The 12,941-nt window shown below is 63.2% G+C and overlaps 1 protein-coding gene across 4 annotated transcripts in view; it reads right to left on the bottom strand.

Moving 5' to 3' along the window:
- Window positions 1–12,941, bottom strand: part of KCNQ1 (potassium voltage-gated channel subfamily Q member 1) — a 311,105-nt gene that overhangs the window by 269,252 nt on the left and 28,912 nt on the right. For all 4 annotated transcript variants that reach the window (XM_077115368.1, XM_077115371.1, XM_077115370.1 and 1 more), the window contains exon 2: window positions 1,009–1,099. In XM_077115368.1, the coding sequence (XP_076971483.1) occupies window positions 1,009–1,099 (91 nt within the window). The remainder of the gene's footprint in view (window positions 1–1,008; window positions 1,100–12,941) is intronic.

The raw sequence follows: 12,941 nt of genomic DNA, 5'->3' as shown, positions 1-12,941 counted from the left end.
CAGAGAGCCAGGACGAGCCTACCCCCACTCCACCCCCCACAGCCTTCAGCTCCGTCACCACAGAGCTGCTCTTCCAGAACCTTCCTCGGACTCCAACATGAGCTCCCTCACCCCATCCTTCCGGCAGCCTCACGGCCTGATGGGGACGCACGTGTGATTTTGGGCTCACCTCTCAGGTTTCCCGCCAGACTGGGGGCTTCTGGGGGACAGGACCGCCCCTGCTTCTCTGTTCCCGGCGTGAATTAGCCCCCGCCCGGCCGCCGGCTCTGAGCTGCCCCTCCTGGCCAGTGGGGGTCCGGGGAGGCACCCGAGGCCGGCTGTGAGAGGCTCCCGGCGGGTGGTGAGAGGCGAGGGGCTCAGCCAGGCTGCGCTATGTGGAAATTCGTCCAGCCCACAAGCTGTCCAGGAGTCCCTGTCCTGGGGAGCCACGGGGGGCCGGTGCCCCAGCTCTCGGCCCGCAGGACCTGACACATGTGACCCTCAGAACCTACGCCAGCTGGAGGGCGGCCTGTGCGCTGAGGAGGGCGCCTCGCCCAACCTGTGAGGAGCAGGCTGGACACATGTGGGGTCCGGCAGCCCCCCCCAGGCCCCACACCAAGGCCCGGGACCACTGTGCAGGCCTCAGCAGGGCCCGGCCAACTCCACCTGCCGCTCCGTCACCCACATCCCACCCATGTCCCACCAATGTCCCTTCCTTCCACGGCTCAGCGGCCCCCTCCTCCAGGAAGCTCTCTGGGGTAGCCCAGCCTGGCTCCTCTCATTCCCCACACACTGAGCCACCTGACAGGTGTGTTCGCCTCGTGGCCTTGGGAACCAGGGGTCCCCCCTCCTCTCAGGGAGAGCCCTGCAGGGGGGGCCTTGATGCGGGGACGGCAGGCCACCCCCAGGCAGGGACAGCCCAGGAACAGCCCTGCTCCACACGCAGGCCAAACGCAGGGAGTGGCCGGGGGTGGCAGCTGGGTCACCCCGTCCCTGACCCAGCCCACGGCCCCACCCGCCGGCACATACCATCCAGAAGAGGGTCCCGGTGGCCAGTGCGGCGTACTGCTCGATGGTGGACAGCACGCTGAAGATGAGGCACACCAGCACGATGAGGAAGCTGCAAGAGAGGGGCCCCGTTATTGCCCACCACTGGCGTGGCCGCCAGGCCCCAGCCCACCCGCCGCTGCAGTGCTCACAGCGGCCTGCAGGTGGCGCTGCTCTCCCATCGTGCAGGGGAAAGGGAGGGAGGGGGAAGAGATGGAGGGAGGGGGATGGAAGGAGGAGGAGGGAGGAGGATGAGAGAGGGAGGAGGGGAGGGGGAGGGGGAGGGAAGAGAGAACATGAGCAGGCCGGGGTCCCGACGTCCCACCTGAAAAGTGGGGGTGTCATCAGCTTGTGTGGTCCCAGTGGGGGGTCAGGGGCTTAGATAAGAACAGACGCCACTGCCGAGACCCAGCCCTGCCCACCTGCCCCCGCCCAGAAGGGGTTCAGGCTGGAGGATCCCAGCCCCTGGGGACACAGAGGCTGCAGCCACCGCACTGCACCCCGCCCACAGCCACAGAGATAAGGGCCCCCCACTCCACCTGCCCACACAGCAGCCTTCGGCCAGGCGGGGCCGGGCGGACAGCAGGAAAGCAGCCACGTGGTCCCCAGGGTCCCGGGAGCCGCCTCGCCCTGCCCAGGAGCCCGGCCCCAGGCCCACCCCGCCCGCGCCCCCATCTGCTTCTACCTGCAGGACCAGGTACCTGATGGCCGCCCCCCCGGGACCCCCTGCCTCAGTCTCCCCGTCAACAGAATCAGCACAAGTCAGGCCCACAGCCACCCGCTCATGGGGCTGGGGACAGATGGATGGCCAAGCAGGACTCAGAGCAGGGCACCAGCCCCTGCCCTAGGCTGACATGAGGAACCCTGAGGGGTGCTGCCTCCCGCATCCACCCAGGCCCCAGGACCCTGAGTTAGTCTCTAGCCAGCAACGAGGGGAGTGTTTGGGGCCCCAGGGCTGCAACCGGGACTGACCACATCCCAGTGGACACCAGGAGCTGGTGGCATGCCCCTGATGAGCTGTCCAGAGCATATCGTCCTGGCTGTGCCGTCACAAAACATGCCACCGAGGAAGAGACTGAGGGTCCCAGGGGTTCCAGACCCTGTTGGTCACGGGACTCAACCAAGGAGGTGACAAAATACCTAGAGTCAGGGGACACAGGGCTGCAGACAGGACCCTCCAGACCTGGGGGATTGATGAGCCCCTCTACACACCCCCACTGCCCCCACAACCGTCCATCACCAGGGCTTGGGGGCCCAGACCACCCCACTGTGGCCAGCCAGTTCTGGATGTCAGAGGAGAGAACGGTCTCCCAATGCTGAAGCCGGGGTGCAGGGATGACTCCTTCAGAGTGCTGGGGTCGGGGGGCCCGTGGTTACAGGGTCCTCGTCTCCTCCAGCTCCTGGAGGGTTCTGCGACCCTCAACCATGGCCCCAGATCACCCCAACCTCGGCGCCATCGTCACGTCCTCCCTGGGACACAGTTCCTCTGCGGACCCCGTAACCACGCTGATCCCCTGAGAACCCAGACAATCCCCCGACTCCAGGCCTTTGACCTTTGACCCACGAACTACGGCGTCCACAGCTTCCTGGATGACTTGGGGAACCATTTACCCAACTGCCTTGCTCATTGGTGCCGCTGGGTCCGACACCTGCCTGACCCCCCACATCCCACCCCCCACGTCTCCGGGCCTTTGCACGCGCTCCGGGGGCCAGGCCGGCCAGCTCTGCCATTTGGGCTCCCCCAGGCCCCCAGGCTCCACAGCCAGGGCACACCTGGAAAGTTCCAGCACTCTCCACCATCCCCTGCCTCCTAAAACTCAGGCAGGAACCGCCCCTGCCTCTGCTGGAAGAGACGCCCCTAGGCCTTGCTAAGGAGGGAAATTCGGACCCGGCCAGAGAAGACCCAGGTGAGTTCAGGCCACACAAGGCCACCCTGCCCCAGTCACCTCCCAGGGGGAAGCAGTTGGAGGCAGGGCTCGGGGCACCCCGAAACAGTCCAAGCACGGTGCCCGAGCAGCGCCCTCGTGCGGTCAGTGCCCTGCAGATGCAGACAGCAAGGCTCAGGGCAAGGGGAGCTGGGGGTACTGCATGAGGAACCCTCCCCTGGCAGGCAGCAGACCCCTCCGTGGGGAGGGTGGAGGGTTAGTTTGCACCCCACGGAGCAGCCCTGCTGGATCCTGACAGGTAGAAAGTCCTAAGACAGCTAGAGTCGTCGCGCTGGGTCCAAAGCTTCCACTCACATCCTCAGCCTGCCCTGGGGAGACCCCTGAAGCTGCAGAGGGCCAGGAAGGGTCCCCTGGGGTGCTCCCCACTGTGCAACCTGACGCCACCCCCCATCCCAGCTCTAACTCCCCCTGCACCCCAAAGCCACCCCACGTCCAAACGCCACCCGACCTGACTTTCCCAGAGGGCGTGTGTGGGAAACAAGCCCTCCCGTGTCCCCGAGACAATACCCGCTTGTTCCCGCTGGCAGGACGGCCTCAGAGCTGTGACCGCAGCGCCAGCCCAGGGGACGCCGGCAAGGTCACCCCACATCCTTTCAACATCTGTGCACAGGTGCCTGGGCACGAGAGGACGCCGGCTTCCTGCCAGGGCGCTGGCAGCAGGCAGGGACTCAAGGTCGAGGGAGTTCAGCGGACGGGGGCTGGGATTCATGGCCCACCCCACATGCTGGGGTCCCCAACCAGCACCCCTAAACTGGCTCACTCAGCCCCGTGGCCCCCAACCTAAGCCAGCCTGCCGGGCCCCCCTCACAGCACCTCCCGGAGACGAGGGGTCGTGCCTGCCACACCCCCCACAAAGTGCCACGAATGGGTGGGGACTTTCCCTAGCCCCCAGGGATGCCCCTTCAACTCGGGGTGATCCCAGCAAAGCTCAGCAAGGCTAAAGAGAGTCACAACCTCACACGAAGACATGCAGCTGTGAGACAGCACCCCCAGAATCCCAGCCCAAAGGAACCACGCGGCCCCCTAACACGTACCGCCCTCAAGAACCCCGGGGTAGGGGCACGGCACTGTGCTGATCACAGGGAAACCGCGGTTTAATGAGCTGGGCCCAAAGCCCGGGGACGGCAGGATACTGGACGTGCATCTGCAGTTATGGGGTGAACTGCTTCCCCCGGAGACCTGCGCCAGCCCCGGGGCCCATGCAGGCGACCTCATTTGGAAAGAGGGTCTTCGAAGACGTGGTGAGTTGAGCTGAAGCCACACTGGACTGGGGGCCCCAAATTCAACAGGACTGGCGTCCTCAGGAGAGGGAAACGTGGACACAGATGGACACACAGATATGGAGAGACCAGGTGACGGCAGAGGCAGAGGCCCGGGCACCCGTGAGCCAGGGAACGCCAAGGCCGGCCGGGAAACCCAGAAGCTGGAAGCTTTCAGGTGGGGACACCACAAACTGCAGTTCACAGCATCAACCAGACACTGACGTTTAAACAATGCCCCAGGCCTTAGGGCAAAGCAACTTCGCAAACATGAGGGGGAGCCGGGGATGGGACCCTTCTTTGCTGCACCCCTTCTCAGGCCCCCACCGGGCTCTGGATTTTTCTGAAATGATCCTAGGAAAAGGCACGTGGTATCAGGCTGCTCCCAAACTCACAGAACCCCAAATGAAGTACAAGCTGCAAACGTGTCTTCCTTGGTGACCCCTCACCCCCAGCCCCTGCCCCCCTCCTGGGTCCCCAGAAGGCGGGGAGCTGTCTGCCTGAGCCCCTTCCTGAGGCCCAGGGCCCAGCAACAGGCCTGGGAGGTAAGGACTCCATGCACGTTTGTTGAGTGGCTGACTGACTGACCGTTTAGGTTGAAATAACATGCTCAGCGAACAGGATTCAGTGCCTCCTCTTCCAGGCAGGCCTCCAGAGTATCTCAGGAAACGCGTGCCCTTTGCTCCATCGTTCCCTTCTTCCTCCAACTCTGGGCCGAGCGTGAAGGCGCAGATTTTGTGGGCCCTGAGGTCTGTCACCACGGCTGAGCGTGGCTGTGTCATAAAGCTTTACTGACAAAAGCAGGCCGTGGGCCACAGCTCACAGTGTGTTGAGAACTCACGTTGGACAAGCTCCAGTTGGACAAGGGAGAGTGTGCCTCCATCCGTCTGTGTGAGTGAGATTCCCTAAGGACCTGCTCCACCATCGGGAGCAGACGACATCCTCGTCCCAACGCCAGGCTGCGTCCAGGGCCCCAGTGTCCAGCCAGGCGGCCCCGCCCGCAACTGCCCCCAGCAGTGTCCACCACGGAGCTGGCACAAGTCCCCTGACACACAGGCCTCAGGGGTGCCCGAGCAGCCCCGGGCACAGGGGCTGGGTGTGAGGCTGTCGGCACAGGGGAGGGGAGTGAATGGCACTCCCGCCAGCTACATCCAGGGAAGCCCGAGAGAAAGGGGAAGCCCAGGGAGACTGAGTGACATGTCCGAGTATGGGTCACAGGTCGGCCCCCCCAAGGCCTGCAGGTCATCTGCCACCTAGGGCCACCCAGGGGCCACCCTCCTAGGGCCCGGCTGGGCAGAGGGTGGCCAGGCTCAGGCAGGCTCGGCGCAGGGGGCTGGGGGCTGCCTGGGCGTTAGCTGTGGGCTGGGACCCTCTCGGCACAGCTTTGCTGCAGCCACAGAGGAGGCCGGCACACCCGGCAAGGAGACTTGGGCAGTGCGGCCACAAGGCTGTCACCACGGGCCAGGGCTGTCCGGAGGGGTGGGCAAGTCAGTCCTGACCAGACCTGCAGGGCACACCCCTGCCCTCCCCAGTGCCAGCTGTGCTGAGCCCGGCTCCCCAGCCCGGCCATGATAAGAACTCTCGGCGGGTATATTTAGAACATGCCAGAGAACACTCGGCAGTGACCGCATGGGCCGTTGGCCTTATCTGCCAGGAAGGCGCGCGTCACCATCTCTGTCACGGACCCATGGCTGGGCAAGAAGGGAGGGGGCGGCGGGCTCCACCCAGACACGGCCAGGGTCACCCGAGAGACCCCTCGGGTCCAGCCTCACCTGGAAGCGGCCATCCCGGGGCCGCCCTCGGACAGGGCAGGGGCACACAGAGAGGGTACGCGGGGAGGGTACGTGGGGAGGGTACACGCGGAGGGTATGCAGGGAGGGTATGCAGAGAGGGCAGGGGCACACAGAGAGGGTACACGGGGAGGGTACGTGGGGAGGGCATGGGCGCGCGGAGACGGCATGCGGGGAGGGTACGCGGGGAGGGTATGCAGGGAGGGTATGCAGAGAGGGCAGGGGCACACAGAGAGGGTACACGGGGAGGGTACGTGGGGAGGGCATGGGCGCGCGGAGACGGCATGCGGGGAGGGTACGCGGGGAGGGTATGCAGGGAGGGTATGCAGAGAGGGCAGGGGCACACAGAGAGGGTACACGGGGAGGGTACGTGGGGAGGGCATGGGCGCGCGGAGATGGCATGCAGGGAGGGTACACGCGGAGGGTATGCAGGGAGGGTATGCAGAGAGGGCAGGGGCATACGGAGAGGGTAAACAGAGAGGGCATGGGCATGTGGTGAGGGTACATGGAGAGGGCATACAGAGAGGGCACATGCAGAGGGTACACGGAGAGGGTATGGCCTCAGCAAGGGTGAGGGAGGCCCGGCGGACTTCCCAACCCCAGGCCAGGGTCCCTTTCTCCTGCAAATAGGGAGCATTCCAGGGTCTGGATACTCTCCTGGCCTGAGGTGGCGGGCAGGGCGCCTGGGAGTTGGGCCAAGGGCCTGAGGAAGGAGGGGGATGCTGGCAAGGGGGAGAAGAGGAGGGAAGCAGAAGCGGCGGTGCACCCCCCACGACGAGGGCACCTGGGATCCGCAGGCTTCACCCCTACTTGGGGAAGTCCCTCCTCACGTCTGGCCTAAGGCGTTCTTGTTATATTTAGTCTCCAGCAGAAGGAAACCTCCTCCTGCTTGCTGAGGAGGCTGTGGCCCTGCGACAGGGCACACTAGGGTCGAGTGGCCTCTCTGAGCCCCAGCCCTCCACTGGGAAGGGCCCAGATGGCCTGCGCTGGCCTGCACGTGTTCAGGTAAAGGGTGGCCACAGCCATCGGTGACCAGCCTCCTCCTCAGTGGCTCCAGTAGCAGCACCAGCCTCTCTGGAGATGAGACGGCCAAGGAGCCATCCGTGCCCACCTTCTGGCTGAGGACAGGTGTGAGGGGAGGCCGTGGTGCAGCCTCCTGGACCGAAGCTCCTTCTGTCCTTCCCAACACCCGTTCTCTCTGCGCCGGCGGCTGCCAGGAGAGACGCGAGTGGCGAGGAGGGACGGGGTGGAGGAGGCTCGCCCCTCGCCCTGCCCTCCCAAGGAGGGGCCAGGCCCCGGAACCACTTGCGGGCGGCTCCAGGTCAGGACTGACTGATGGCCAGGAGTTATGTGCATGTGGACACTGCCAGGGTGTGCCCGCAGGGGCCTGGGCTCGGCCTGTTCCTCTGACCGCTGGCTGGGGTGGGCATGGGTCTGGTGCCCAGTCCCCAATGCTCACCACACCAGGTAGGGGCTCCTGGCGGGATTCCCACCCACCGCCCCCTCCCACACGTCCGACTCCCCTTTGTTCGGCACGTTGCCCAGGAGAGGGGGTAACCAGGAAGGGCTTCTCAGAGGCGGAGGCCTTGTGCAGGCAGAGGGAACAGCATGTGCAAAGTCCAGAGGACAAGAAGAGAATATGACCCGCTCAGACGCTGCAGAGGGTTGGGACCCAGCTGATGGGAGAAGGCACTGGACGCAGCCATGGAGGATTGCGGTGTCTGTGGACAGATCTGAGGTCTGGGGGCCAGTTCCGTGGGCCCTGAATGGGGCGGGGGAGCTCCGGCTGGGAGGGCCATGGGCTGCCCCCCCATCCCAGGCAGTAGGTCCCAGAATCCAGGCCCTGTGGCTCTGGGGAGGGTCCAGTACGCAAGGTCGGTGGGGTGGACATACCTCCTAGACCCTCACGCTCACAGCTGGTTCTGTCTGCACCCCCAGCTCCCCCCCAGCAGGACTGACCCCCCACACGGCCTCTGAAACCATGGGCCATCCCCATCTCACTGTGTTCTCTAAGCTGACCATGCAGCACCCCTGGGGCCTGGGGTCGGGGACTGGGACCCCTAAAAGGCATGTCCAAGTGTGGCCCTGTCCCAAGTGGGACTGTATTTGGAAACAGGGTCTTTGCAGTTCTCAAGTTTAGGCTCTGCGGGAGGACGGGCCCGACCGTGGGGACCGGTGTCCTTACAAGAAGGGGACAGCTGGACACAGACACGGCCTGGGAGAAGGCCACGTGATGGCGTGATGTGTCCACCAACCCAGGGACGCAAGGCATAGCGGTAGCCCTTGGGAGCTGGGGGAGGCGAGGCAGGACCCCTGGGTTCCAGACAGAGCAGGCCTTGCCCACAGCCTTGCCGGACGCCCAGCCTCTGGGACCACGAGATCCCACACGCCCCCCACCCCGGCTTGTGCGATTCTGTGACAGCAGCCGCACCTCTACCCATTCCGTGCCTCGGTTTCCCCACTCACCAAGAGGAACCAGTCAACAGCATTTCCGGCTGAGGATTAAACGTGACCTGCCTTGCCTATAAGCCAAGGGGACACCCAGGAGGAACCCCCATTCCTACCAGTCCAGTCCTTGGCTGCCTGTACCCCCAATTCCACTCACTCAGGTATGGGGGGGCGACCAGTCCCCAAGGAGCTCAGTGAGCCCCAACAGGTCCCCGATGGGTTGCTCTGCCCAAGCCAGTTCCCAACGCCTGGCCCCCCCAGCCTCCTAGCCCCTCCCCCAGACCCCCCACCTCCCCTCCCCCACTTGCTGCCAGAGCCAGCCTGCCCAGCCAGGCCGTGTCTCCCACAAAGCCACACTTGGGGCACTGCATCTGCTGTTCGGAGGCTCCGCCTCACACGAAGCCCACCCCGCGGCACGCCCGGCTCCTCCCCTCGGCCTCCGTGCCCAGCAGAGGGACAGGGATGGCTGGAGCTGGACACGCCTGGGTGGCAGGGGAGGCCGGGCGCCCCACACCCAGGTACCGGATGGACATACCCTGAGCAGCCCCCTACCCCGCTTGGCCAGCTGCCCTGGCACAGCCCCTGTCCCCAAGCCAGGCGGTGGGGAGGTGACAGGAGCCAGCAGAGCCCGCAGCCTCTCTCCATGCTACCACCTACAACCTGCACCAGGACTCTGCTGGGGGCGTGTGGGGACGGCAGTGGGAAGGAGGCGCAAGGGGAGGGGGCCCAAGGGGAGAGCGTGGAAGGGGGGTGCAAGGGGACGGAACAGCAGCTGGGGTGCCTGCAGGAGGGGTGCAGGGAGGCAGGGACCCCACACAGGCCCAGCCCCGCGGGTGGTGAGTGGGTGGCCGAAGCCTTGTGCATTTGTGGGGCTCTGGTTTATGGACACAGAGGCCGTGGGGGGGGCCCCAGGCTGGCACTTTCTGTGCTGTCAGAGGCAACCATGGGGGTCGCAGTCCAGTCTGAAGGGCCTGCCCATCAGGAAAAGGTGGTTTCCTTCTCGTCCGCTGACCCAGCACGGAGGCCCCACTTCCCTGGGCTTCCCGCCCCCACCATGTGTGTCCCGTGATGTCCTCTCCCCACCCCCCAGCTTGGCCCTTGCGTGTGCCGGGGAAAGAGACATGCCCGTGGGCTCTAGCTGCAGAGGGGACTGCAGGCGAGACCCAGGCCTCTGGGCCAACCTGAGGGTCCCCAGGTCCCCCCCAGGCGCCCCTCCCTGAGCCTGGCCCAGGGGTGAAGAGGCTCTGTGGGCTCCTGGGCTGAGGGTCTCCAAGCAGCAACCGCCCCCATGCTCACTCCATAGGCCGGGCTGCAGCCTGAGGTTTGATTTGGGTCTCGGTGTAGGCACAATGAACCTCCAGTCTGGGGGAGGTCTGAGAAACGGGGACCAGGTGGTGCCCTCGCCCCAGAAGCCCTCCAGGGGCTCCCCCTGTCCACTCGCCACCAGCCACCCCCGGGTGCTCCCCGGAAGCCACTCGCCATGCACACGGCATGGGGCTGCAGCCACAGAGAAGCGAGAAGATAAACCAGGAAGCACATGCCCCAAACACAGACGGCAAAGATGCCCTCAAGGAAGAGAGAAGGGCGAAAGGCAGGGCAGCCACAGGGACAGGGCAGGAGGCCGCTGGGGATGGGATGCGGCTACTGAGTCCAGAGAGGAGCAGGGATGGTGGTCCAGGCAGCAAAAGCCACACATGCAAAGGCCCTGAGGCAGGGCTGGGGGTCTGGGGCCGGGTGGCAGGAGGTGTGCGAGGACCGGGAAGAGCCATGAGCCACGGATCAGACCAAGGCTGCTCCCGGGAGCCCCTCGGGAGAGGGGGAGGCATCAGGCCCCACCTGGCAGGAAGGTCATATGGCATCACTCTGCTTCCCTGTATACCAGCCACAGGGGTGGGGGATATGTGCAAGGGGCTGGGGGACCCCAGGAAATCACGGCCAGTGCCTGCAAGAGCCAAAGAGAAGAGGTGGCAGAGGTGGCAGTGCTGGGCAACTCTGGGCAGTGGGGAGCAGTGCCAGGCAGGTCCACCCCGGCCACCGCCCACGGCTCTGGGGACATCTCCCAGGCTGGACTCACCCACGCCATCCCTGGGGCTCCCACCAGGCCTCCTGCCACACCTGCTGCCCCCTCAGGCCCAGCCAGCAGAGGCTGAGCCCCCTCTCCTCCTGGGAGCCACTCTTTTTCTCTCATTCCCAGGGACGAGGGCCGAGTTCACGCAGAGCTGCTGTTCCCCTCTGAGGCGACGCAAGTCTGGGCAACATGGACGGGGCAGGGGTGGGTGTAAGGCACGGACAGGGCATGGACGGGACGGAGGCGGAAATGCCACACCCAGGCTGACACCTCAGCCAGGACATCTGGGGGCCGCTCCCGCGTCCTGCGCCTGGAGCTGTCCCTTCCTGTCCATGGCCACCCAAGGCCCATCATGGAACCGGACGCTCAGCGCGGGGAAGTGCGGGGGGGGTGGGGTCCCAGCCCTGGCCCCAGGCCACAGTCCGCCGCAACCGGCGCCGGCTCTCATGTGTGATGGAGGGTGCCGTCCCACCCTGCCTAGGCCCCCGACGACCCCCACCCGCCTGGCTGAGAGGCCCGCCCCCCGCGTCCAGGCCTCCCGCCCTCCCCTGACCTGTGCGCGGCCTCCCCCAGGTCCCATGGGCCCCAGGCCCCGCCCTTTCCTCCTGCACCCCACCCCTTGCTCCCTGGTCACCCTGGGCAGCCGCCCGGCTCCCAGGCCAGCTTCCCCCACCGCCGCAGCCCAGACCCGTGCCCCCAGCCCAGCCCCAACCCCAAGACCCCACTCGCACCTTGTGTGGCCGCCTGGAAACACCACACATCGGCCAGCCCACACGGGGCTCCCCACCCCGACCCCAGCACCCCAGGGTGCGCACGCCCTCGGAGCTCAGGCTCACACCTGCACCGCCCCTTTCTACCCACAGCCCCCCCCAGTCTCCCCGCGCCCCAGGTCCCCCACAGTCAGGTGAACCCCTTTTTAACCTCACCATAGGGAAGCTCCAATCCAGACTCAGTCAGGGGACGATGACAGATGCACCTGCCTAAACACCGAAAAAGCATCTCGTGGCAAAAGCACCACAAACTAAGGTGTGCTGGTTTGAAAGGATGTATGCACCCTAGAAAAGCCATGTTTTCATCCTAATCCCATTTTGTAAAGGCAGCCGTTTCTTCTAATCCCTATTCAATACTGTATGTTTGAAACTGTCATCAGATCATCTCCCTGGAATGTGATTTAATCAAGAGTGGTTGTTAAACTGGATTAAGGGAGATGTGTCTCCACCCATTTGGGTGGGTCTTGATTCGTTTACTGGAATTCTATAAAAGAGGAAACATTTTGGAGAAGGAGATTCTGAGAGAGCAGAACGACACAGCCACGAGAAGCAGAGTCCATCAGGTAGCGACCTTGGGAGATGAAGAAGGAAAACGCCTCTCAGGGAGCTTCATGAAACAGGAAGCCAGGAGAGGAAGCTAGCAGATGACGCCGTGTTCGCCATGTGCCCTTCCAGCTGAGAGAGAAACCCTGAACGTCATCGGCCTTCTTGAATCCAGGTATCTTTCCCTGGGTGCCTTTGATTGAACATTTCTATGGACTTGTTTAATTGGGACATTTTCTCGGCCTTAGAACTCTAAATTAGCAACTTATTAAATTCCCCTTTTAAAAGCCATTCTGTTTCTGGTATATTGCATTCCGGCAGCTAGCAGACTAGAACAGAAGTCAAAACAACTGAGCCCAGGGAGAAAATATTCACCACACACACCACCAGTCAAAGGGCTCATATCCCTGACTCCCAGGGGTGTAAACCTTCCTGCAACGTGGGACAGAAATCCTAGCATGAGCTGAGATTCAGCATCAAGGGATTGAGAAAACCTTCTCGACCAAAACAGGGAACCACGAAATGAGACAAAGTGGCAATGGCTGAGAGATTCCAAAGAGAGTCGAGAGGTTATCCTGGAAGTTATTCTTATGCATTATATGGATATCTCCTTTTTAGTTTTATGATGTATTGGAGAGGCTGGAGGGAAGTACGTGAAACTGTTGAGCTGTGTTCCAGGAGCCTTGATTCTTGAAGATGATTGTATAATGATACGGTTTTCACAATGTGACTGTGCGATTGTGAAAACCTTGTGTGTGATGCTCCTTTTATCTACCATTTCGGCAGAAGGGTAGACCAAATGGGTTAAAAATAAATGAATAGGTGGAACAAATGTTAAAATAAATTTAGTAGATTGAAATGCTAGTGATCAATGAAAGGGAGTGATAAGGGATATGGTATGTACGAAGTTTTTTTCTTTCTTTTTCTGAATTGATGCAAATATTCTAAGAAATGATCAAGGTGATGAATGTACAAAAAAAAATTTCAAAAAGGGCTCGTATCCCAGATACCGGGAGGGCCTAAAAACTGTGGGACAAAGAAACAAAGACAAGGGAAAACTCAGGGAGACGCTTGAGCAGACAAGCCAAACA

This window comes from Tamandua tetradactyla, chromosome 9 (assembly GCF_023851605.1).
Source record: "Tamandua tetradactyla isolate mTamTet1 chromosome 9, mTamTet1.pri, whole genome shotgun sequence".
Classification (NCBI taxonomy): Eukaryota; Metazoa; Chordata; class Mammalia; order Pilosa; family Myrmecophagidae; genus Tamandua; species Tamandua tetradactyla.
This window is presented reverse-complemented; position numbering and strand designations above follow the sequence as displayed.